General features: G+C 45.0%; 1 protein-coding gene across 8 annotated transcripts in view; it reads right to left on the bottom strand.

The window, feature by feature from the left end:
- Window positions 1-27,121, bottom strand: part of LOC115125426 (casein kinase I-like) — a 72,795-nt gene that overhangs the window by 38,831 nt on the left and 6,843 nt on the right. For 7 of the 8 annotated variants that reach the window (XM_065013844.1, XM_065013840.1, XM_065013845.1 and 4 more), the window contains exons 2-3: window positions 10,334-11,539; window positions 1,123-1,192 (exon numbers count right to left, since the gene is read on the bottom strand). In XM_065013844.1, the coding sequence (XP_064869916.1) occupies window positions 1,123-1,192; window positions 10,334-10,564 (301 nt within the window). In that variant the 5' untranslated portion in view covers window positions 10,565-11,539. Of the gene's footprint in view, window positions 1-1,122; window positions 1,193-10,333; window positions 11,540-12,811; window positions 14,021-27,121 lie in introns of those variants that run through there. The other variant, XM_065013842.1, reaches the window with a different exon arrangement.

The raw sequence follows: 27,121 nt of genomic DNA, 5'->3' as shown, positions 1-27,121 counted from the left end.
GACTGGATGTATGTATGGATAATAAACAGAGTAACAACAGTGTTGGTAGTAGGGTAGGTAATATGTACATGTAGATAGAGGTGACTGGATAATAAACAGAGTAACAGCAGTGTTGGTAGTAGGGTAGGTAATATGTACATGTAGGTAGAGGTGACTGGATAATAAACAGAGTAACAGCAGTGTTGGTAGTAGGGTAGGTAATATGTACATGTAGATAGAGGTGACTGGATGTATGTATGGATAATAAACAGAGTAACAGCAGTGTTGGTAGTAGGGTAGGTAATATGTACATGTAGGTAGAGGTGACTGGATAATAAACAGAGTAACAGCAGTGTTGGTAGTAGGGTAGGTAATATGTACATGTAGGTAGAGGTGACTGGATAATAAACAGAGTAACAGCAGTGTTGGTAGTAGGGTAGGTAATATGTACATGTAGATAGAGGTGACTGGATAATAAACAGAGTAACAGCAGTGTTGGTAGTAGGGTAGGTAATATGTACATGTAGATAGAGGTGACTGGATAATAAACAGAGTAACAACAGTGTTGGTAGTAGGGTAGGTAATATGTACATGTAGATAGAGGTGACTGGATGTATGTATGGATAATAAACAGAGTAACAGCAGTGTCAAAATGATGGATATGGTGGGTACAATGCAAATAGTCCAGGTAGCCATTTGATTAAGTGTTCAAGAGTCTCATGGCTTGAGGATAGAAGCTGTTAAGAAGCCCTTTGGGTCCTAGATCAGTGGTTCCCAGACTGGTTATAGTCCCGTACCCCTTCAAACATTCAACCTCCAGCTGTACCCCCTCTAGCACCAGGGTCAGCTGTACCCCCTCTAGCACCAGGGTCAGCACACTCTCAAATGTTGTTTTTTGACATCACTGTAAGCCTGCCACACACACACTCTCAATGTGGAGACAATATACAGGGGATACCAGTACAGAGTCAATGTGCGGGGGTACAGGTTAGTTGAAGATATATTTAATTGTTTCCCTAATGATAAACGTCCATTATATTGGTGGATTCGATACTACATTTAACAGTATTCCTGATAATAAACTTCCATTACATTGGTGTTCATGACCACAGAGAATCAATATAATTCTGTGATGTTTCTCACCTGAACTCCCCAGCTGTTTATAGAACCTGTACTCCAGGTGGAGCTGTGGGGCCCGGGACTTGATGGCCTCCTGGAAATGAGAAACACACCATGAGGGTTAGAGGTCAAACAACATGAGGGTTAGAGGTCAAACAACATGAGGGTTAGAGGTCAAACAACATGATGAGGGTTAGTGGTCAAACATGATGAGGGTTAGAGGTCAAACAACATGATGAGGGTTAGTGGTCAAACATGATGAGGGTTAGAGGTCAAACAACATGAGGGTTAGAGGTCAAACACCATGAGGGTTAGAGGTCAAACGACATGATGAGGGTTAGAGGTCAAACAACATGAGGACGGTTCGAGGTCAAACAACATGAGGACGGTTCGAGGTCAAACATGATGAGGGTTCGAGGTCAAACATGATGAGGGTTCGAGGTCAAACATGATGAGGGTTCGAGGTCAAACATGATGAGGGTTCGAGGTCAAACATGAGGGTTCGAGGTCAAACATGTTGACAGTTCGAGGTCAAACAATGGGGATAGCTCATAACCTCATCACAGGAAAAAGACTGTGTGAATCAATCAATCCCAATAACTCAGTTGGTGGGTGAACGTGTGTCCCCGACTAAGCACGGGTGGTGGGGTTCAGGACCACAGGGGGTTGAGTCATTCATGACACTCAGTGCGCAAGCAAACCACAGACGAGGGGGCTTTCTGAGCAAGTGTGTGTAAAACCAAACCAACAAGCCAAACAGAAACAGATTGCATTTAAACCCACAGGATGTTCTGAACAGCTAACCTTACAACAGCTTTAGGACTACATACATGCTGCAGGACTACAACAGCTTTAGGAGTAGAACAGCTTTAGGACTACAACAGCTTTAGGACTACAACAGCTTTAGGACTACATACATGCTGCAGGACTACATACATGCTGCAGGACTACATACATGCTGCAGGACTACAACAGCTTTAGGAATACAACAGCTTTAGGACTACATACATGCTGCAGGACTACAACAGCTTTAGAACTACAACAGCTTTAGGACTACATACATGCTGCAGGACTACAACAGCTGCAGGACTACATACATGCTGCAGGACTACAACAGCTTTAGGACTACAACAGCTTTAGGACTACAACAGCTTTAGGACTACAACAGCTTTAGAACTACAACAGCTTTAGGACTACAAACGCTTTAGGACTACATACATGCTGCAGGACTACAACAGCTTTAGGACTACAACAGCTTTAGGACTACAACAGCTTTAGGACTACATACATGCTGCAGGACTACAACAGCTTTAGGACTACAACAGCTTTAGGACTACATACATGCTGCAGGACTATAACAGCTTTATCTAACAGGAATCATAACCAGTAGTATCTGTAGTATCCACCAGGAATAAGGAATCATAACCAGTAGTATCTGTAGTATCCACCAGGAATAAGGAATCATAACCAGTAGTATCTGTAGTATCCACCAGGAATAAGGAATCATAACCAGTAGTATCTGTAGTATCCACCAGGAATAAGGAATCATAACCAGTAGTATCTGTAGTATCCACCAGGAATAAGGAATCATAACCAGTAGTATCTGTAGTATCCACCAGGAATAAGGAATCATAACCAGTAGTATCTGTAGTATCCACCAGGAATAAGGAATCATAACCAGTAGTATCTGTAGTATCCACCAGGAATAAGGAATCATAACCAGTAGTATCTGTAGTATCCACCAGGAATAAGGAAACATAACCAGTAGTATCTGTAGTATCCACCAGGAATAAGGAATCATAACCAGTAGTATCTGTAGTATCCACCAGGAATAAGGAATCATAACCAGTAGTATCTGTAGTATCCACCAGGAATAAGGAATCATAACCAGTAGTATCTGTAGTATCCACCAGGAATAAGGAATCATAACCAGTAGTATCTGTAGTATCCACCAGGAATAAGGAATCATAACCAGTAGTATCTGTAGTATCCACCAGGAATAAGGAATCATAACCAGTAGTATCTACTAGAGGTCGGCCGATTAATCGGAATGGCCGATAAATTTGGGCCGGTTTCAAGTTTTCATAACAATTGGGAATCTGTATTTTTGGACACCGATTTGGCCATTATATTTTTTACACCTTTTTTTTTTACCTTTATTTAACCAGGCAAGTCAGTTAAGAACACATTCTTATTTTCAATGACGGCCTAGGAACAGTGGGTTAACTGCCTTGTTCAGGGGCAGAACGACAGATGTTTACCTTGTCAGCTCGATGATTCGTTTTTGCAACCTTCTGGTTACTAGTCCAACGCTCTAACCACCTGCCTTACATTGCACTCCACGAGGAGCCTGCGTGGCAGGCTGACTACCTGTTACGCGAGGGCAGCAAGAAGCCAAGGTAAGTTGCTAGCTAGCATTAAACTTATAAAAAACAAAAAATATCTTCACATAATCACTAGTTAACTACACATGGTTGATGATATTACTAGTTTATCTAGAGTGTCCTGCGTTGCATATAAATCGATGCGGTGCCTGTTCATTTTTCAGCGAATCACAGCCTACTACGACTTCGCCAAACGGGTGATGATTTAACACTGTCGTTGCACCAAACCATAAACATCAATGCCTTTCTTAAAATCAATACACAACTATATATTTTTAAACCTGCATATTTTGTTAATATTGCCTGCTAACATGAATTTCTTTTAACTAGGGAAATTGTTTCACTTCTCTTGCGTTCCGTGCAAGCAGAGTCAGGGTATATGCAGCAGTTTGGGCCGCCTGGCTCGTTGCGAACTGTGTGAAGACCATTTCTTCCAAACAAAGACAGTAATTAATTTGCCAGAATTGTACATAATTATGACATAACATTGAAGGTTGTACAATGTAACAGCAATATTTAGACTTAGGGATGCCACCCGTTAGATAAAATACGGAACGGTTCCATATTTCACTGAAAGAATAAACATTTTGTTTTCGAAAAGGATAGTTTCCGGATTTGACCATATTAACGACCTAAGGCTCGTATTTCTGTGTGTTATTATGTTATAATTAAGTCTATGATTTGATATTTGATAGAGCAGTCGGACTGAGCGGTGGTAGGCAGCAACAAGCTTGTAAACATTAATTCAAACAGCATTTTCATGTGTTTGACAGCAGCTCTTCGCTGTGCTTCAAGCCTATCAACTCCCGAGATTAGGCTGGTTTAACCGATGTGAAATGGCTAGCTAGTTAGCGAGGTGCACGCTAATAGCGTTTCAATCGGTGACGTCACTTGCTCTGAGACTTGGAGTAGTTGTTCCCCTTGCTCTGCAAGGGCCGAGGCTTTTGTGGAGCGATGGGTAATGCTGCTTCGAGGGTGGCTGTTGTCGATGTGTTCCTGGTTCGAGCCCAGGTAGGGGCGAGGAGAGGGACGGAAGCTATACTGTTACACTGGCAGTACTAAAGTGCCTATAAGAACATCCAATAGTCAAAGGTATATGAAATACAAATGGTATAGAGAGAAATAGTCCTATAATAACTACAACTTCTTACAAGGGAATATTGAATACTCATGTTAAAAGGAACCACCAACTGTCATATGTTCTCATGTTCTGAGCAAGGAACTGAAACATTAGCTTTCTTACATGGCACATATTGCACATATTACTTTCTTCTCCAACACTTTGTTTTTGCATTATTTAAACCAAATTGAACATGTTTCATTATTTATTTGAGGCTAAATTGATATTATTGATGTATAATATTAAGGTAAAATAAATGTGTTCATTCAGTATTGTTGTAAATGTCATTATTACAAATTTAAAAATTGGTTTTGGTTGGCCAATAATCGGTATCGGCGTTGAAAAATCATAATCGGTCGACCTCTAATATCTACCAGGAATAATGAATCATAACCAGTAAAAGTGCAAGTCAATCCCAGAACAACAGCAAAGGACCTTGTGAAGATGCTGGAGGAAACAGGTACAAAAGTATCTATATCCACAGTAAAACGAGTCCTATATCGACATAACCTGAAAGGCCGCTCAGCAAGGAAGAAGCCACTGCTCCAAAACCGCCATAAAAAAGCCAGACTATGGTTTGCAACTGCACATATGGACAAAGATCATACTTTTTGGAGAAATGTCCTCTGCTCTGAAGAAACAAAAATAGAACTGTTTGGCCATAATGACCATCGTTATGTTTGGAGGATGAAGGGGAAGGCTTGCAAGCCGAAGAACACCATCCCCAACTGTGAAGCACGGGGGTGGCAGCATCATGTTGTGGGGGTACTTTGCTGCAGGAGGGACTGGTGCACTTCACAAAATAGATGGCATCATGAGGCAGGAAAATTATGTGGATATATTGAATCAACATCTCAAGACATCAGTCAGGAAGTTAAAGCTTGGTCGCAAATGGGTCTTCAAAATGGACAATGACCCCAAACATACTTCCAAAGTTGTGGCAAAATGGCTTAAGGACAACAAAGTCAAGGTATTGGAGTGACCATCACAAAGCCCCGACCTCAATCCTATAGAACATTTGTGGGCAGAACTGAAAAAGTGTGTGCGAGCAAGGAGGCCTACAAACCTGACTCAGTTACACCAGCTCTGTCAGGAGGAATGGGCCAAAATTCACCCAACTTATTGTTGGAAGCTTGTGGAAGGCTACCCAAAACGTTTGACCCAAGTTAAACAATTTAAAGGCAATGCTGCCAAATACTAATTGAGTGGTATGTAAAACTTCTGACCCACTGGGAATGTGATGAATGAAATAAAAGCTGAAATAAATCATTCTGTCTACTATTATTCTGACATTTCACATTCTTAAAATAAAGTGGTGATCCTAACTGACCTAAGACAGGGAATTATTACTAGGACTAAATGTCAGGAATTGTGAAAAACTGAGTTTAAATGTATTTGGCTAAGGTGTATGTAAACTTCAGACTTCAACTGTATCCTAATATGTGACAGGGTTGAGCCGCGCAAATGGCTGCAACAAGCCTACACACAGAGTAGAATTCACAAATACACCAGTCATAAGGACTAATATAAGGCCTACAGTCCGTGCTCCCAAATACTGGAAAAAGTGTGATTCATTTGATGACATGATCACCACATTAGCCCCACGCGGCTATAAAAATAAACAATGCAATTAAATGACACACAACAGGATGGCATATTTAGATACTAGAATAGGCCTAGCTTAAATCAGATTTACTTCTCTTTTGCAGCTCAGGCGATTATTCTTGACAAGGCTCTTCTGGGTCTTTATCATTCTCACATGGGTCATTTGCTTAAGGCCCAAGCCTTTACTACGCCATCTACTGGTATAACGTCGTTATTGAATGCAGGTCTAAAACAAGCTCTCGACTTCTTTTTTGAAAAAGAAACCAGAACCTGCAAAGCAACTCCAACGTCTGGGCTGGAGTTGCTTGATTGACTAGCTAATTTCAACTAGCTACGTTCGGTTTATGTCCTTTAGTTGCTTGATTGACTAGCTCATTTCAACTAGCTACGTTCGGTTTATGTCCTTTAGTTGCTTGATTGACTAGCTAATTTCAACTAGCTACGTTCGGTTTATGTCCTTTAGTTGCTTGACTGACTAGCTCATTTCAACTAGCTACGTTCGGTTTATGTCCTTTAGTTGCTTGATTGACTAGCTCATTTCAACTAGCTACGTTCGGTTTATGTCCTTTAGTTGCTTGATTGACTAGCTCATTTCAACTAGCTACGTTCAGTTTATGTCCTTTAGTTGCTTGATTAACTAGCTCATTTCAACTAGCTACGTTCGGTTTATGTCCTTTAGTTGCTTGATTGACTAGCTAATTTCAACTAGCTACGTTCGGTTTATGTCCTTTAGTTGCTTGATTGACTAGCTCATTTCAACTAGCTACGTTCGGTTTATGTCCTTTAGTTGCTTGATTGACTAGCTCATTTCAACTAGCTACGTTCGGTTTATGTCCTTTAGTTGCTTGATTGACTAGCTCATTTCAACTAGCTACGTTCGGTTTATGTCCTTTAGTTGCTTGATTGACTAGCTAATTTCAACTAGCTACGTTCGGTTTATGTCCTTTGCAGATACAAACTTTTGTCAGTAATGTGGCATCTATAAAAAAATATATGTAACCGAGTAAAGGGAGACGTAAAGTAAGAATTGAACATGTAACTGTTCATTCATAGTCGTAACAGAGTTTGTACGTTTAAAGATCTATTTCAACTTTTACGTTTCATGTTTCATGCATAGCTTTTCTTACGATCCTAACCCTACGTACGTTCAACCTTTTGGCAGCTATCTCCACTTGACAGGCACACTGACTCTACACTCATCTGGATAGCATATCCCTTAGGTCCACGTACAAAGATCTAGCCTCCTCGTAGCCTGCCGGCCCATAATTGTCAGCACGCGGTCCTGTGTGACGACAGAGTCCGTAGTTTCATTAAAGGGTGCGATCGTAAATTCAGATCACTCTCGTCTGAAAGCACAGGATACATTTTTTTTTACTGCATTGTTGGTTAAGGAATTGTAAGTAAGCATTTCACAGTGAGGTCTACATGGTACTGACTAGAGGATGGTACTATACTGGTACTGACTAGAGGATGGTACTCTACTGGTACTGACTAGAGGATGGTACTGACTAGAGGATGGTACTCTACTGGTACTGACTAGAGGATGGTACTCTACTGGTACTGACTAGAGGATGGTACTCTACTGGTACTGACTAGAGGATGGTACTCTACTGGTACTGACTAGAGGATGGTACTCTACTGGTACTGACTACAGGATGGTACTCTACTGGTACTGACTACAGGATGGTACTCTACTGGTACTGACTACAGGATGGTACTGACTAGAGGATGGTACTGACTAGAGGATGGTACTGACTAGAGGATGGTACTCTACTGGTACTGACTAGAGGATGGTACTGACTAGAGGATGGTACTGGCTAGAGGATGGTACTGACTATAGGATGGTACTGGCTAGAGGATGGTACTGACTAGAGGATGGTACTGACTAGAGGATGGTACTGACTAGAGGATGGTACTCTACTGGTACTGACTAGAGGATGGTACTGACTAGAGGATGGTACTGGCTAGAGGATGGTACTGACTAGAGGATGGTACTCTACTGGTACTGACTAGAGGATGGTACTGACTAGAGGATGGTAATCTACTGGTACTGACTAGAGGATGGTACTCTACTGGTACTGACTAGAGGATGGTACTCTACTGGTACTGACTAGAGGATGGTACTGACTAGAGGATGGTACTCTACTGGTACTGACTAGAGGATGGTACTATACTGGTACTGACTAGAGGATGGTACTCTACTGGTACTGACTAGAGGATGGTACTCTACTGGTACTGACTAGAGGATGGTACTCTACTGGTACTGACTAGAGGATGGTACTGACTAGAGGATGGTACTCTACTGGTACTGACTAGAGGATGGTACTCTACTGGTACTGACTAGAGGATGGTACTCTACTGGTACTGACTAGAGGATGGTACTATACTTCCACCACTCTGTAGGCTACTGACCAACTCAAAGCTCCCCTTAGGTCTGAATACTTATGTAAATGTGATATTTCCTTTAAAAACATTTTTTTTACAAATTTGCAAGCATTTCTAAAAACCTGTTTTTGCTTTGTCATTATGGGGTATTGTGAGTACAGTGCCTTGCAAAAGTATTCATCCCCCTTGGGGATGTTTTTCCATCGGCAGGGACTGGGAAACTGGTCAGAATTGAAGGAATGATGAATGGTGCTAAATACTGGGAAATTCTTGAGGGAAACCTGTTTCAGTGTTCCAGAGATTTGAGACTGGGACGGAGGTTCACCTTCCAGCAGGACAATGAACCTAAGCATACTGCTAAAGCAACACTCGAGTGGTTTAAGGGGAAACATTTAAATGTCTTGGAAAGGCATAATCAAAGCCCAGACCTCAATCCAATTGAGAATCTGTGGTATGACTTAAAGATTGCTGTACACCAGCAGAACCCATCCAACTTGAAGGAGCTGGAGCAGTTTTGCCTTGAAGAATGGGCAAAAATCCCAGTGGCTGGATGTGCCAAGCTTATAGAGACGTACCCCAAGAGACTTACAGCTGTAATTGCTGCAAAAGGTGGCTCTACAAAGTATTTTGTTTTATTTCTTGTTTGTTTCCCAATAAAACTTCAAAGTGGTAAGCATATTGCGTGAATCAAATGATACCCCCCCCCCCAAAAAAAAAAATCTAATTTAATTCCAGGTTGTAAGGCAACAAAATAGGAAAAATGCCAAGGGGGTGAATACTTTCACAACCCACTGTAGATTTAGGGGAAAAAATAATTTAATTCAATTTTGAATAAGCCTGTAACATAACAAAATGTTTAAAAACGTCAAGGGTCGGAATACTTTCCAAATGCACTGTATGGTTCAACCTCATGTTTATATAATAAAACTAAGGTATACTCTAAATCCAAATCGTTTCCCTCTCAGAGTTCAGAGCGCACACTGGACTCTGGCCGAGGAGTAGGGTTGATCCGAGCATTCTGGCCTCACAATGGCAGTCAAGCACCCAAGCTAACAGGCTAAGGTTGGCTGGCTAGCTTGCTAGCTACTTCAAATCCAATTTTATTTGTCACATGCACCAAATACAACAGGTGTAGACCTTACTGTGAAATGCTTACTTACAAGCCCTTAACCAACCATTCAGTTTTAAGAAAATCCCCCCAAAAAAGTAAGAGATAAGAAAAACAAATAATTAAAGAGCAGCAGTAAATAACAATAGTGGGGCTTTATACAGCGGAATGTGCGCAGTACACAGTCAATGTGCGGGGGGTACCGGTACACAGTCAATGTGCGGGGGGTACCGGTACACAGTCAATGTGCGGGGGGTACCGGTACACAGTCAATGTGCGGGGGGTACCGGTACACAGTCAATGTGCGGGGGGTACCGGTACACAGTCAATGTGCGGGGGGTACCGGTACACAGTCAATGTGCGGGGGGTACCGGTGTCGAGGTAATTATGTACATGTAGGTAGAGTTATTAAAGTGGCTATGCATAGATAATAAAAGAGTAGCTGGGCATAAAATAAGGGGTGTGGGGCAATGCAAATAGTCTGGGTACCCATTTGTTTATATGTTTAGGAGTCTTATGGCTTGGTCCTAGACTTGGCGCTCCGGGACCACTTGCCGTGCGGTAGCAGAGAGAACAGTCTCAAGGTTCAACCTCCATGTTCATATAATATGTTATAGCATTAGGTCCACTCACCAGTTTGATAGCCACATATTCATTAGTGTACAGGTTCTTCCCCAGGCGTAGCTCTCCAAAGTTCCCACAGCCAATCTTCTTCCCAACCCGAAAGTTAGGGCCCACCATGAGCACCCCGGAGTTGCTCCCCGAGCTGCGACTGCCGTGCCCCGACCGGCTCCCTCCCGTCTTTGACATCCTCTTTCCTTCCTCTGCCTCCCCCTTTCCTCCTCCTCTCTTGTCAAAGTCCATAAGTTTGTGGTACCCTGGCCTCTCCACGATTACGCCACTGCCATGCAGTCCTCAGAGCCGCCAAAACATCCACCAGACCGGCAGGGGGGCGTGGAGGGGAATGGAGAGGTGGAGGGAGCCAAGTCACCACACAGTGTAGGGCTAGTACTGAATGTGTGAGTGTGAATATACTCTTTATGAGGCCTACGGCTGATAACTACTAATCAAGTTAGCAACAGTAAGGGTAGAGATCAGGTGAACTGATGAGCCATCCTCTTCTGTGGGTCTCTCTCTCTAAATCACCACCAGCATCAAAGCTGCATCTAAACCTAGGACTGGACTCACACTAGCTAACTAAGAAAGGCGCTCCAAGCTAAAGGAAGGAAGGCGCTCCAAGCTAAAGGAAGGAAGGTGCTCCTAGCTAAAGGAGGGAAGGTGCTCCTAGCTAAAGGAAGGAAGGCGCTCCTAGCTAAAGGAAGGAAGGCGCTCCTAGCTAAAGGAAGGAAGGTGCTCCTAGCTAAAGGAAGGAAGGTGCTCCTAGCTAAAGGAAGGAAGGTGCTCCTAGCTAAAGGAAGGAAGGTGCTCCTAGCTAATGGAAGGAAGGTGCTCCTAGCTAAAGGAAGGAAGGTGCTCCTAGCTAAAGGAAGGAAGGTGCTCCTAGCTAAAGGAAGGAAGGTGCTCCTAGCTAAAGGAGGGAAGGTGCTCCTAGCTAAAGGAAGGAAGGTGCTCCTAGCTAAAGGAAGGAAGGTGCTCCTAGCTAAAGGAGGGAAGGTGCTCCTAGCTAAAGGAAGGAAGGTCCTCCTAGCTAAAGTAAGAAAGGCTATCCTAGCTAAAAGGAAGAAATGTGCTCCTAGCTCCTGGCTGTGTGATTGATGTGGGCGTCGTCCTCCAGGGCCCACTCCTGGTGAGGTTGTGAAGGTGCAGTCATTCCCAGCGGTCTGATACACCTGGTGGAGCGGTTGGTTGGACAGACGGGCTAACACAACAGCTCTACACCTGGGGGAAGAGACAGAACGTCAACTGTTATAATCAGGGAATACTCCATTAATCTACAACATAGCAATTCAAATGGATCTCATATACACACAAACAGCTAGGTAGCTATAGCAAGCTGTAATTCAACAATGTATTTAAATCAATCGGTGAGGATGCCAGCTTTCCACTGCTTTCTCATCGAACCACCTTTCTCCATTTCCACAAGCGCCAAGTACAGACATTTCCATTTCTCCAAACTCTGTTTCTAGAGCGTGGTGTCTGGCGCACCGTGTTTCTAGGGCGTGGTGTCTGGCCCACCGTGTTTCTAGAGCGTGGTGTCTGGCGCACCGTGTTTCTAGAGCGTGGTGTCTGGCCCACCGTGTTTCTAGAGCGTGGTGTCTGGCCCACCGCGTTTCTAGGGCGTGGTGTCTGGCCCACCGCGTTTCTAGAGCGTGGTGTCTGGCCCACCGCGTTTCTAGAGCGTGGTGTCTGGCCCACCGTGTTTCTAGAGCGTGGTGTCTGGCCCACCGTGTTTCTAGAGCGTGGTGTCTGGCCCACCGTGTTTCTAGAGCGTGGTGTCTGGCGCACCGTGTTTCTAGAGCGTGGTGTCTGGCGCACCGTGTTTCTAGAGCGTGGTGTCTGGCGCACCGTGTTTCTAGAGCGTGGTGTCTGGCCCACCGTGTTTCTAGAGCGTGGTGTCTGGCCCACCGTGTTTCTAGAGCGTGGTGTCTGGCCCACCGCGTTTCTAGAGCGTGGTGTCTGGCCCACCGTGTTTCTAGAGCGTGGTGTCTGGCGCACCGTGTTTCTAGAGCGTGGTGTCTGGCCCACCGTGTTTCTAGAGCGTGGTGTCTGGCCCACTGTGTTTCTAGAGCGTGGTGTCTGGCCCACCGTGTTTCTAGAGCGTGGTGTCTGGCCCACCGTGTTTCTAGAGCGTGGTGTCTGGCCCGCCGCGTTTCTAGGGCATGGTATCGGGCACACAATCCTTCGAGGCCGCGCAGTGTTCCTAGAGTGTGCGCACCTCCCACCTACCTCTATATCGCGCAAGTTGATTGCTTATTCAGTCACTATAGCAGCTATAGGCCTGTATGTCGCTATAGGCCTGTATCTACACTGCCGGTAAAACGTTTTAGAACACCTACTCATTCAAGGGTTTTTCTTTATTTTTACTATTTTCTACATTGTAGAAAAATAGTGAAGGCATCAAAACTATGAAACAACACATGTAATCATGTAGTAACCCCAAAAAAGGTAAATCAAAATAGATTTTATATTTAAGGTTCTTCAAATAGCCACCTTTTGCCTTGAAGACAGCTTGGCACTCTCAATAGTCTTGAAGGTGTTCCCACATATGCTGAGCACTTGTTGGCTGCTTTTACTTCACTCAATAAAGTGCGCATTGATCCGGTTTCTCCTAATTGAATGTGCCGGTTGCTGTGAGTATATATACCCGTTCTTTGTCAATCGAGAGGACTGTTGTGAAGGTAACTTGTTACTTAGGTCTACAACTAATTCTCAGTGGTGAGAGTATGAACTGCCTGGTATAGGCTTACAGGCGTTTTGCCTTTTGTAGCCGTTTGGTTGCTTCTTTACTACTGTTTATTGTTTTGACGTTTTGTCCCTTTGTGTCAATACCAGAAGGTCATATTCCCTTTGTGTCCAATACCAGAAGGTCATATTCCCTTTGTGTCCAATACCAGAAGGTTATCGTCCCTTTGTGTCCAATACCAGAAGGTTATCGTCCCTTTGTGTCCAATACCAGAAGGTTATCGTCCCTTTGTGTCCAATACCAGAAGGTTATCGTCCCTTTGTGTCCAATACCAGAAGGTTATCGTCCCTTTGTGTCCAATACCAGAAGGTTATCGTCCCTTTGTGTCCATACCAGGTTATCTTCCCTTTGTGTCCAATACCAGAAGGTTATCGTCCCTTTGTGTCCAATACCAGAAGGTTATCGTCCCTTTGTGTCCAATACCAGAAGGTTATCGTCCCTTTGTGTCCAATACCAGAAGGTTATCGTCCCTTTGTGTCCAATACCAGAAGGTTATCGTCCCTTTGTGTCAATACCAGAAGGTTATCGTCCCTTTGTGTCCAATACCAGAAGGTTATCGTCCCTTTGTGTCCAATACCAGAAGGTTATCGTCCCTTTGTGTCAATACCAGAAGGTTATCGTCCCTTTGTGTCAATACCAGAAGGTTATCATCCCTTTGTGTCCAATACCAGAAGGTTATTTTTTATTCATCTGGTACCATCTCTTCACCTGCTCTCCGTTTAGTTTTCCAGGTTTCGTTTTTTCCCCCAGTTTTCGATCTCAAAAATCACAGTTCTTATAGAAAAACAACAAAATTTGTTGGGCGCTATGTCATTATTGGATAAAAAAACGTGCCCGTTTTAAGCGCAATATTTTGTCACGAAAAGATGCTCGACTATGCATATAATTGGCAGCTTTGGAAAGAAAACACTGACGTTTTCAAAACTGCAAAGATATTATCTGCGAGTGCCCCAGAACTGATGCTACAGGCGAAACCAAGATGTAACCTCAAACAGGAAATGAGCTGAATTTTTGAGGCTCTGTTTTACTATCGTCTCCTTATATAAGGTGAATGCACCAATTTGTAAGTCGCTCTGGATAAGAGCGTCTGCTAAATGACTTAAATGTAAATGTTATATGGCTGTGAATGTGCCGTGAACGAGCTTATGCTCTCTGCCGTTCGTCCAAGATGTCTGCAGCATTGTGACGTATTTGTAGGCATATCATTGGAAGATTGGCCATAAGAGACTACATTTGCCAGGTGTCCACCCGGTGTCCTTTGTCTAAATTGGTGCGCAATTCTCAGTGGCAATCACTTTACCATGCCATTCAGAGGGAGAAGCACACTTCCAGGAACGATACATCATTGAAGAGATATGTAGAAAAACACCTTGAGGATTGATTCTAAACAACGTTTGCCATGTTTCAGTCGATATTATGGAGTTATTTTGGAAAAAGTTCCCCGTTTTTATAACTGAATTTTCGTTTTGTTTTTTTGGTAGCCAAACATGACGCAGAAAACAGACCGATTTCTTCTGCACAAATAATCTTTCAGGAAAAACGGAACATTTGCTATCTAACTGAGAGTCTCCTCATTGAAAACATCCGAAGTTCTTCAAAGGTAAATGATTTATTGAATGTTTTTGCTGGTTTTTGTGAAAATGTTTCCTGGTGATGCTAACGCTAAATGCTAACGCTAAATGCTAACGCTAAACGCTAAATGCTAGTTTGCTATGGTTGAGAAGCATATTTTTGAAAATCTGAGATGACAGTGTTGTTAACAAAAGGCTAAGCATGAGAGCTAGCATATTGATTTCATTTCATTTGCGATTTTCATGAATAGTTAACGTTGCGTTATGGTAATGGGCCTGAGGCTGTAGTCATGATCCCGGATCCGGGTTGGCTCGACGCAAAAAGTTAAACCACTTGAGGTCTGGGGGGGAAAATCGAAGAAATTTTGATTTTGGTAAGCATATCGGAATCGGCGGATATTTGCTAAAAACGGCAACATCGGCCCGATGTCTAGGTTAGGTGCAAAACCAATGTCAAAGCTGCCGTGCATACCTACATAACGTAGGAAGATGATGACACCATGAAAAGTACAGCGCTACACGTGCAACACAGCATTCCTAACCTGGCCCACAACGTCTGCTGTCTGGATCTATTTTAACGTTTCAAAGGAAGATAAAGGCCATGTGCAACACAGCATTCCTAACCTGGCCCACAACGTCTGCTGTCTGGATCTATTTTAACGTTTCAAAGGAAGATAAAGGCCATGTGCAACACAGCATTCCTAACCTGGCCCACAACGTCTGCTGTGTGGATCTATTTTAACGTTTCAAAGGAAGGTAAAGGCCATGTGCAACACAGCATTCTTAACCTGGCCCACAACGTCTGCTGTGTGGATCTATTTTAACGTTTCAAAGGAAGGTAAAGGCCATGTGCAACACAGCATTCCTAACCTGGCCCACAACGTCTGCTGTCTGGATCTATTTTAACGTTTCAAAGGAAGGTAAAGGCCATGTGCAACACAGCATTCCTAACCTGGCCCACAACATCTGCTGTGTGGATCTATTTTAACGTTTCAAAGGAAGGTAAAGGCCATGTGCAACACAGCATTCCTAACCTGGCCCACAACGTCTGCTGTGTGGATCTATTTTAACGTTTCAAAGGAAGGTAAAGGCCATGTGCAACACAGCATTCCTAACCTGGCCCACGTCTGCTGTGTGGATCTATTTTAACGTTTCAAAGGAAGGTAAAGGCCATATGCAACACAGCATTCCTAACCTGGCCCACAACGTCTGCTGTGTGGATCTATTTTAACGTTTCAAAGGAAGGTAAAGGCCATGTGCAACACAGCATTCCTAACCTGGCCCACAACGTCTGCTGTCTGGATCTATTTTAACGTTTCAAAGGAAGGTAAAGGCCATATGCATCGTTTGTGCTGCTACTATTTCCCGAGGAGGGGAGAAAGTGAAATCTTTCAATACCACAAACCTAACTACTCATTAGAAAGTGCACCCCCCCCAGACGTTCAGCAACTACTAAGAACAAAAGAAGAAAAAAACTAAAAACACACACTTACAACAACGAAACAAGATCAAGTCGAGCAGTCATTTGAAACTCAAAAAGGCTAAATCCATTAATGCCAAGACAATGCCCTTGACAATCAACCGTTCTCTGTCGTGGATGATGTTGGCTTTCGCCGACTGGTCGAGCACTTCGAGCTCCGGTACACATTACCAAGTAGGCACTATTTTTACAGATGTTGCCCTACCGGAGTTACACAGTATTGCTGAAATGCACATCCACGAGCTACTTGCTATGGGTGTCACTGTTATTAGCTTCAATAGCACCATGAGCATGCGGAGTCTGACAGTACAGTGGGTCGATGAGGATTTCGTACTGAGGAAAGTACCAGAAGGTTATCGTCCCTTTGTGTCATACCGCATGTTCTCATACCGCTGCTGCCATTTCAACGGCATTTGAGAACATGTTTGAAACTTGAAACATGAACACACTCCTAACGCCATTCAAACAACTGACTCGAGAAATAATTTTCAATGCACCGGCAGAACAGAAAAGCTACGTCTGGTAAGACGAGGGGTGGGAGTGCGTGTCTTTTTGTCAATAACAGCTGGTGCGCGATGTCTAATATTAAAGCAGTCTCAAGGTATTGCTCGCCTGAGGTAGAGTACCTTATGATAAGCTGTAGACCACACTATCTACCAAGGGAGTTCTCATCTACATTATTTGTAGCCGTCTACACAGACCGACCCTGGCACTAAGAGCGCACTCAACCAACTCTATAAGGCCATCAGCAAACAATAAAATGCTCTCCCAGAAGTGGCGCCCCTAGTGGCCGGGGACTTTAATGCAGGGAAACTTAAATCAGTTTTACCTAATTCCTATCAGCATGTGCAACCAGAGGGGGAAAAAATCCAAGACCACCTTTACTCCGCACACAAAGCTCTCCCCCGACCTCCATTTGGCAAATCCAACCATTTTTCTATCCTCCTGATTCCTGCTTACAAGAAAAAAATAAAAGCAGGAAGTACCAGTGACTCGCTCAATACAGAAGTGGTCAGATGGCGCGGATGCTATGCTACAGGACTGTTTTGCTAGCACAGACTGGAATATGTTCTGGGATTCACCCAATGGCAATGAGATGTATACCACCTCGGTTATCGGCTTCATCAATAAGTGCATCGACGACGTCGTCCCCTCAGTGACCGTACGTACATATCCCAACCAGAATAGCCATGCTGATCCTCAACACTGGGGCCCCTTAGGGGTGTGGACTTAGTCCCCTCCTGTACTCCCTGTTCACCCACGACTGCGTGGCCAAACAACTCCAACCCCATCATTAAGTTTGCTGACGACACAACAGTGGTAGGCCTGATCACCGACAACGATGAGACAGCCTATAGGGAGGAGGTCAGAGACCTGGCAGTGTGATGCCAGGAAAACAACCTCTCCCTCAATGTGAGCAAGACAGAAGGACCTGATCGTGGACTACAGGAAAGGGTGGGCAGAACAGCCTCCCATTAAAATCAACGGGACTGTAGTGGACCGGGTCGAGAGTTTCAAGTTCCTTGGTGTCCACATCACCAACGATCTATCATGGTCCAAACACACCAAGACAGTCGTGAAGAGGGGACGACAACCCCCCCCAGGAAACTAAAAAGCTTTGGCATGGGTCCCCATATCCTCAAAAGGTTCTACAGATACACCATCGAGAGCATCCTGACCGGTTGCAACACCGCCTGGTATGGGAACTGCTCGGCATCTGACCGCAAGGCGCCACAGAGGGTAGTGCGTACGGCCCCGTACTTCACTGGGGCCAAGCTTCCTGCAATTGCCTACATCCCAAACTGCCCCCTATTGCCTAAGGGTGAAATGGCCCCTCTGAATAACAGGCCGTGGTTTTGGCTTAACTGCGTTGTGAAAAAAACGCCACCTAGATAACACAGCAGGACATACCTGGAAACCAATCATAACAACTTTTCATTGCATGTTTGTAATAACAAAATTAGACCATCATTTTAGTGTTAACCATTTGAATTAGATAAGATCAAGGACAATGACAAACTAAAACAAAAGTATTAGAATGTGCAGAATTGTCTCTGACATTAGTCAGCTACTATGTGTTATAATATACAGCTGTATGTGCATTTTTCCTCTGATCGTCAAAAAGAACTAGAAGGTGGAGGGGGAAGAGGGGAATTATCCAGGACAGAAAGTAGAATGGAAGTCGTGTTGAAAGCTTGTATGTCATTTACTGCAGCTGCCTGCTCAGCGTCTGACTGACGGAGTTAGAAACCAGAGCCCCTCTCATCCTACAGTACAGCTACTGGTCAGGTCCAGAAACCAGAGCCCACCTCATCCTACAGTACAGCTACTGGTCAGGTCCAGAAACCAGAGCCCGTCTCATCCTACAGTACAGCTACTGGTCAGGTCCAGAAACCAGAGCCCACCTCATCCTACAGTACAGCTACTGGTCAGGTCCAGAAACCAGAGCCCACCTCATCCTACAGTACAGCTACTGGTCAGGTCCAGAAACCAGAGCCCCTCTCATCCCACAGTACAGCTACTGGTCAGGTCCAGAAACCAGAGCCCCTCTCATCCTACAGTAAAGCTACTGGTCAGGTCCAGAAACCAGAGCCCGTCTCATCCTACAGTACAGCTACTGGTCAGGTCCAGAAACCAGAGCCCACCTCATCCTACAGTACAGCTACTGGTCAGGTCCAGAAACCAGAGCCCGTCTCATCCTACAGTACAGCTACTGGTCAGGTCCAGAAACCAGAGCCCCTCTCATCCCACAGTACAGCTACTGGTCAGGTCCAGAGACCAGAGCCCCTCTCATCCCACAGTACAGCTACTGGTCAGGTCCAGAGACCAGAGCCCGTCTCATCCCACAGTACAGCTACTGGTCAGGTCCAGAAACCAGAGCCCCTCTCATCCTACAGTACAGCTACTGGTCAGGTCCAGAAACCAGAGCCCCTCTCATCCTACAGTACAGCTACTGGTCAGGTCCAGAAACCAGAGCCCCTCTCATCCCACAGTACAGCTACTGGTCAGGTCCAGAAACCAGAGCCCCTCCCATCCCACAGTACAGCTACTGGTCAGGTCCAGAAACCAGAGCCCCTCCCATCCCACAGTACAGCTACTGGTCAGGTCCAGAAACCAGAGCCCACCTCATCCCACAGTACAGCTACTGGTCAGGTCCAGAAACCAGAGCCCCTCCCATCCCACAGTACAGCTACTGGTCAGGTCCAGAAACCAGAGCCCACCTCATCCTACAGTACAGCTACTGGTCAGGTCCAGAAACCAGAGCCCGTCTCATCCTACAGTACAGCTACTGGTCAGGTCCAGAAACCAGAGCCCCTCCCATCCCACAGTACAGCTACTGGTCAGGTCCAGAAACCAGAGCCCCTCTCATCCTACAGTAAAGCTACTGGTCAGGTCCAGAAACCAGAGCCCGTCTCATCCTACAGTACAGCTACTGGTCAGGTCCAGAAACCAGAGCCCGTCTCATCCCACAGTACAGCTACTGGTCAGGTCCAGAAACCAGAGCCCACCTCATCCTACAGTACAGCTACTGGTCAGGTCCAGAAACCAGAGCCCCTCTCATCCTACAGTACAGCTACTGGTCAGGTCCAGAAACCAGAGCCCGTCTCATACCACAGTACAGCTACTGGTCAGGTCCAGAGACCAGAGCCCCTCTCATCCTACAACTGCAGGCAGGAAGTGTTATCTAGTGTTTGAGTACCAGCTCTAAAAATACACCCCTCTCTCTCTCTTTCCCCAGCCAAGCTCTCGCTCTAATGCTCGTTGCCACTCTGTCCTATCACCCCCCTCGCTCTCTCGCTACCCCAGCCAAGCTCTCGCTCTAATGCTCGTTGCCACTCTGTCCTATCACCCCCCTCGCTCTCTCGCTACCCCAGCCAAGCTCTCGCTCTAATGCTCGTTTCCACTCTGTCCTATCACCCCCCTCTCTCTTTTCCCAGCCAAGCTCTCTCTCTAGCACCCTCTGCCTCCGTCTGTCCTATCACCCCCCTCGCTCTCTTGCTTCCCCAGCCAAGCTCTCGCTCTAGTGCTCGTTGCCACTCTGTCCTATCACCCCCCTCTCTCGCGCTCTCTCTTTTCCCGGCCAAGCTCTCTCTCTAGCGCTCTCTGCCTCCGTCTGTCCTATCACCCCCCTCGCTCTCTCGCTTCCCCAGCCAAGCTCTCGCTCTAGTGCTCGTTGCCACTCTGTCCTATCACCCCCCTCTCTCGCGCTCTCACTTTTCCCGGCCAAGCTCTCTCTCTAGCGCCCTCTGCCTCCGTCTGTCCTATCACCCCCCTCTCTCGCGCTCTCTCTTTTCCCGGCCAAGCTCTCTCTCTAGCGCTCTCTGCCTCTGTCTGTCATATCACCCCCCTCTCTCGTGCTCTCTCTTTTCCGGGCCAAGCTCTCTCTCTAGCGCTCTCTGCCTCTGTCTGTCCTATCACCCCTCCCTCTCCAGCCCAGCTCTCTGCTTAGAGGAACGGACCTCCCACTCTCATGTCAGCTGTTGTGGACAGACAGAACGACAACTCTGAGTCGCCGCCAAAAGACTGTCTGTACAATAAAGACATCAAGGACACTTGTCTTACTGGGGGAATAAAAGACATCAAGGACGTTTTACTACATATTATGAGGCATGTTTAACCTTGCTTCAAAGTAGCCTAGGCAAAAATCGGACCATATCAGTGGAAGCAATTATTTAATAAATAGACTTCCATATATAAAGATCATTAAGGACATGATCAAAGCTGGGACCGAGAGACTGAAAAACAGCTTCTATCTCAAGGCCATCAGGCTGTTAAAGTAACCACCTGATTACTCAACCCTGCACCTTAGAGGCTGCTGCCCCATATACATAGACATGGAATCACTTTAATGTTTACATACTATTTCATTCATTTCATATGTCTATACTGTATTCAACTGTATTGTAGTCAATGCCACCCCGACATTGCACGTCCTAATATTTATACATTTCTTAATTCCATTCTTTTAATATGAGATGTGTGTATTGTTATTTATTTATTCAACCTTTATTTAACTAGGAAAGTCAGTTAAGAACTGTCTGGTCCTCTGACAGTCTCTATGGGGGTGCCACAGGGTTCAATCCTCGGGCCGACTCTTTTCTCTGTATATATCAATGATGTTGCTCTTGCTGCGGGCAGTTCCCTGATCCACCTCTACGCAGACGACACCATTCTATATACATCCGGCCCGTCCTTGGACACTGTGCTATCTAACCTCCAAACGAGCTTCAATGCCATACAACACTCCTTCCGTGGCCTCCAACTGCTCTTAAACGCTAGTAAAACCAAATGCATGCTTTTCAACCGTTCGCTGCCTGCACCCGCTCGCCTGACCAGCATCACCACCCTGGATGGTTCCGACCTTGAATATGTGGACATCTATAAGTACCTAGGTGTCTGGCTAGACTGTAAACTCTCCTTCCAGACTCATATCAAACATCTCCAATCGAAAATCAAATCTAGAGTCGGCTTTCTATTCCGCAACAAAGCCTCCTTCACTCACGCCGCCAAACTTACCCTAGTAAAACTGACTATCCTACCGATCCTCGACTTCGGCGATGTCATCTACAAAATTGCCTCCAACACTCTACTCAGCAAACTGGATGCAGTTTATCACAGTGCCATCCGTTTTGTCACTAAAGCACCTTATACCACCCACCACTGCGACCTGTATGCCCTAGTCGGCTGGCCCTCGCTACATATTCGTCGCCAGACCCACTGGCTCCAGGTCATCTACAAGTCCATGCTAGGTAAAGCTCCGCCTTATCTCAGTTCACTGGTCACGATGGCAACACCAATCCGTAGCATGCGCTCCAGCAGGTGTATCTCACTGATCATCCCTAAAGCCAACACCTCATTTGGCCGCCTTTCGTTCCAGTTCTCTGCTGCCTGTGACTGGAACTAATTGCAAAAATCGCTGAAGTTGCAGACTTTTATCTCCCTCACCAACTTCAAACATCTGCTATCTGAGCAGCTATCTGATTGCTGCAGCTGTACATAGTCTATCGGTAAACAGCCCACCCATTTTTACCTACCTCATCCCCATACTGTTTTTATTTATTTACTTTTCTGCTCTTTTGCACACCAATATCTCTACCTGTACATGACCATCTGATCATTTTTCACTCCAGTGTTAATCTGCAAAATTGTAATTATTCGCCTACCTCCTCATGCCTTTTGCACACAATGTATATAGACTCCCCTTTTTTTCTACTGTGTTATTGACTTGTTTATTGTTTTCTCCATGTGTAACTCTGTGTTGTCTGTTCACACTGCTTTGCTTTATCTTGGCCAGGTCGCAGTTGCAAATGAGAACTTGTTCTCAACTAGCCTACCTGGTTAAATAAAGGTGAAATATATATATTTTTTTAAGAACAAATTCGTATTTACAATGGCGGCCTACCCCGGCCAAACCCAGACGATGCTGGACCAATTGCGCGCCGCTCTATGGGACCCCCAATCACAGCCGGTTGTGATACAGCCTGGAATCGAACCAGGGTCTGTAGTGACGCCTCTAGCACTGAGATGCAGTGCCTGAGACCGCTGCGCCACTCCGGAGCCCCTTGTGTATTGTTAGATATTACTGCACTGTTGGAGATAGGAACACAAACATTTCCCTGTTAAGTATGTTTAGGTGACCAATATATTCTGATTTACCATTTGAAACCAGTAGCCAGTTCCATTGGTTTTCAAATCAAACTTTATTTGTCACGGTGGCTTATTTCTGCATGTTATTGATACCATGTGGTGTTGAGGCATTTTGATTTCATGTCAATGCAAATAAAGCTACAAAATCGCCAGCTGTAACGATGTATTTGGAACAACACGTGGTCAATATTAAGAAGTGTTCATTATTAGGCGTCAGGAGAGCACAGCGCATGGAACAAAGCAGTGAGACATGCAACATCGCGTTGTCTTTTTGCTAAATGTTCACTGCTAGCATGCGAGGGCAAGAGTGCGGGGCCACGCAGGAATCAAATCCTCACCCCCTCCGGAGTCTTCAGGGCTGAGACCCGGATGTTCTGAATGTCTAGTGATGTCCCTGGTTAGGGGATAAATAACATTATTATGTAGCTTACAGTAGTTCCCAGTCACGTGGTGTCTGTTTATAAAAACACAACGACCAGAGACCGGAGCCGTGTGATTCACTCAGTTGTTCAACACGCGCCAGGTGACCGAGTTACAGTATGGAATTCACAACGAAATCTTTGCCTGCTAGATATCTTATCACTATTAAGTTAACTGTCTAAAATATGCTAAATGCTCTGCAGTTGTGCTTTTGGTTTGCTAATTTAGTAGCTGGTTAGCTATCTAATTATGTGGTTAGGGTCTACCAAAATCAAGCATTTGCTTGGCAACAGCAGAGAAATCCCCTCCTGGCTGAGATTTGTTTTGTGAGTACAGCAAACTGTGTAGCCTTTTTTGAGTTACTTGTATAGTTTAGGTCAGAAACTGTACAAAATGTTCGCAATGAACTTGTTAGCATTTAGTAAGCATATTCTAATGGATTTTACATGTACTTGTTAGCATTGCTAACCTTCGGATTATAGAGTATCAGTGAGGTTTGAAAACCGCGCCCCTTGTGTTCAGTGCTGGTATTATCGAATATTCGGGTATGGCATAAGGTCGGTATGATGGTATGACAATCTTAATACCACCCAAGCCCACTTATAAGACACTACTTGATGTAGCGAAATAAAATCATCAGGCTATGGAACCCTGAGCTGTTCACCGGACGTGCTACCTGTCCCAGACCTGCTGTTTCCAACTCTCCAGAGACAACAGGAGAGGTAGAGAGACTCGCAATGATCGGCTATGAAAAGCCAACTGGCATTTACTACCGAGGTGCTGACGTGTTGCACCCTCGACAACCACTGTGATTAATATTATTTGACCCTGCTGGTCATCTATGAACATTTGAACATCTTGGTCATGTTCTGTTATAATCTCCACCCGGCACAGCCAGAAGAGGACTGGCCACCCCACATAGCCTGGTTCCTCTCTAGGTTTCTTCCTAGGTTCTGGCCTTTCTAGGGAATTTTTCCTAGCCACCGTGCTTCTACACCTGCATTGCTTGCTGTTTGGGGATTTAGGCTGGGTTTTTGTACAGCACTTTGTGACATCAGCTGATGTACGAAGGGCTATATGAATAAATTTAATTTATATACGAACACAGAGCTGACCCCATTTACTTGACTAGTCAATTGTTTGGTCTTATACAGCAAAAAATGGAGCTCAGGTGCATCCCATTTCCATTGATCATCCCTGAGATGTTTCCACAACTTGATTGGTCTCCACCTGTGGTAAAATTCAATTTGATTGGACATGATTTGGAAAGGCACACAACTGTCTATATACGGTCCCACAGTTGACAGTGCATGTCAGAGCAAAAAACCTAGCCATGAAATTGTCCGTAGAGCTCAGAGACAGGATTGTGTCGAGACACAGATCTAAGGAAGGGTAGAATAAACATGTCTGCAGCATTGAAGGCCCTCAAGAACACAGTGGCTCCATCATTCATAAATTAAAGAAATTTGGAACCACCTAGACTTTTCCTAGAGCTGGCCGCCGGGCCAAACTGAGCAATCGGGGGAGACGGTCCTTGGTTAGGAAGATGACCAAGAACCTGTTGGGGACTCTGACAGAGCTCCAGAGTTCCTCTATGGAGATGGGAGAACCTTCCAGAAGGACAACTATCTCTGCAGCACTCCACTAATCAGGCCTTTATGGTAGAGTGGCCAGACGGAAGCCAATCCTCAGTAAAAGGCACATGACAGCCCGCTTGGAGTTTGCCAAAAGGCACATAAAGGACTCTCGGACCATGAGGAACAAGGTTCTCTGGTTTGATGAAACCAAGATTGAACTCTTTGGCCTGAATGCCAAGCTGCACATCTGAAGGAAACCTGGCAACATCACTAAGGTGAAGACGGTGGTGGCAGCATCATGCTGTGTGGATGTTGTTCAGCGGCAGGAACTGGGAGACTAGTCAAGACCAAGGTAAAGATGAACGGAGCAAAGTACAGAGATCCTTTTGAAAACCTGCTCCAGAACAAGCCGGACCTCAGACTGGGGCGAAGGTTCACCTTCCAACAGGACAACGAGACTTAGCACACAGCCAAGACAACACAAGAGTGGCTTCGGGACTCTGCATGTCCTTAAGTGGCCCAACCAGAGTCCCGACCTGGAGAGACCTGAAAATAGCGACGTTCCCCATCCAACCTGACAGAGATTGAGAGGATCTGCAGAGAAGAATGGGAGAAACACCCCAAATACAGGTGTGTCAAGACTGTAGAGTCATACCCAAGAAGACTTGAGGCTGTAATCACTGACAAAGGTGCGTCAACAAAGTACTGATTAAAGGGTCTGAATACTTATGTAAATGTGATATTTCAGTTTGGTATTTTCTATAAACGTACAAACATTTCTAAAAAACTATTTTTGCTTTGTCACTATCGGGTATTGTATGTAGATTGATGAGTCAAAAAATATATTTTTTAACTGGGCTGTCCACTGCTCAGAGAGGTGATGTTTACCTGGGCTTGTTGCAGATAGAAGTGCAGCCTAATGAATGGAGCTGACACACTTCACATTGGCCCTGGTCAAAAGTAGTGCACTACGGGAAATAGGTTGCCAGTTTGGACACAGTGTGGACAGAATGGCTGTAATAGATACTAGTTTGCCAGTTGGGACACAGTGTTGACAGAGTGGCTGTAATAGATACTATTTTGCCAGTTGGGACACAGTGTTGACAGAGTGGCTGTAATAGATACTAGTTTGCCAGTTGGGACACAGTGTGGACAGAATGGCTGTAATAGATACTAGTTTGCCAGTTGGGACACAGTGTGGACAGAATGGCTGTAATAGATACTAGGTTGCCAGTTGGGACACAGTGTGGACAGAATGGCTGTAATAGATACTAGGTTGCCAGTTGGGACACAGTGTGGACAGAATGGCTGTAATAGATACTAGTTTGCCAGTTGGGACACAGTGTGGACAGAATGGCTGTAATAGATACTAGTTTGCCAGTTGGGACACAGTGTGGACAGAATGGCTGTAATAGATACTAGGTTGCCAGTTGGGACACAGTGTGGACAGAATGGCTGTAATAGATACTAGGTTGCCAGTTGGGACACAGTGTGGACAGAATGGCTGTAATAGATACTAGTTTGCCAGTTGGGACACAGTGTGGACAGAATGGCTGTAATAGATACTAGTTTGCCAGTTGGGACACAGTGTGGACAGAATGGCTGTAATAGATACTAGTTTGCCAGTTGGGACACAGTGTGGACAGAATGGCTGTAATAGATACTAGTTTACCAGTTGGGACACAGTGTGGACAGAATGGCTGTAATAGATACTAGGTTGCCAGTTGGGACACAGTATGGACAGAATGGCTGTAATAGATACTAGTTTGCCAGTTGGGACACAGTGTTGACAGAATGGCTGTAATAGATACTAGGTTGCCAGTTGGGACACAGTGTGGACAAAATGGCTGTAATAGATACTAGGTTGCCAGTTGGGACACAGTGTGGACAGAATGGCTGTAATAGATACTAGGTTGCCAGTTGGGACACAGTGTGGACAGAATGGCTGTAATAGATACTAGTTTGCCAGTTGGGACACAGTGTGGACAGAATGGCTGTAATAGATACTAGTTTGCCAGTTGGGACACAGTGTGGACAGAATGGCTGTAATAGATACTAGGTTGCCAGTTGGGACACAGTGTTGACAGAATGGCTGTAATAGATACTAGTTTGCCAGTTGGGACACAGTGTTGACAGAATGGCTGTAATAGATACTAGGTTGCCAGTTGGGACACAGTGTGGACAGAATGGCTGTAATAGATACTAGGTTGCCAGTTGGGACACAGTGTTGACAGAATGGCTGTAATAGATACTAGGTTGCCAGTTGGGACACAGTGTGGGCATAACATGACTTAGGCTGTCTTTACACTGACAAAATAAAGTAAGATAAGCCAAAGAGAAAGTGGTTTCAAACTATATGAT

Source organism: Oncorhynchus nerka, linkage group LG9b (genome assembly GCF_034236695.1).
Source record: "Oncorhynchus nerka isolate Pitt River linkage group LG9b, Oner_Uvic_2.0, whole genome shotgun sequence".
NCBI classification, from domain to species: domain Eukaryota; kingdom Metazoa; phylum Chordata; class Actinopteri; order Salmoniformes; family Salmonidae; genus Oncorhynchus; species Oncorhynchus nerka.
The sequence above is the reverse complement of the archived record's forward strand: the minus strand, read 5'-3'. Positions and strand labels throughout refer to the sequence as shown.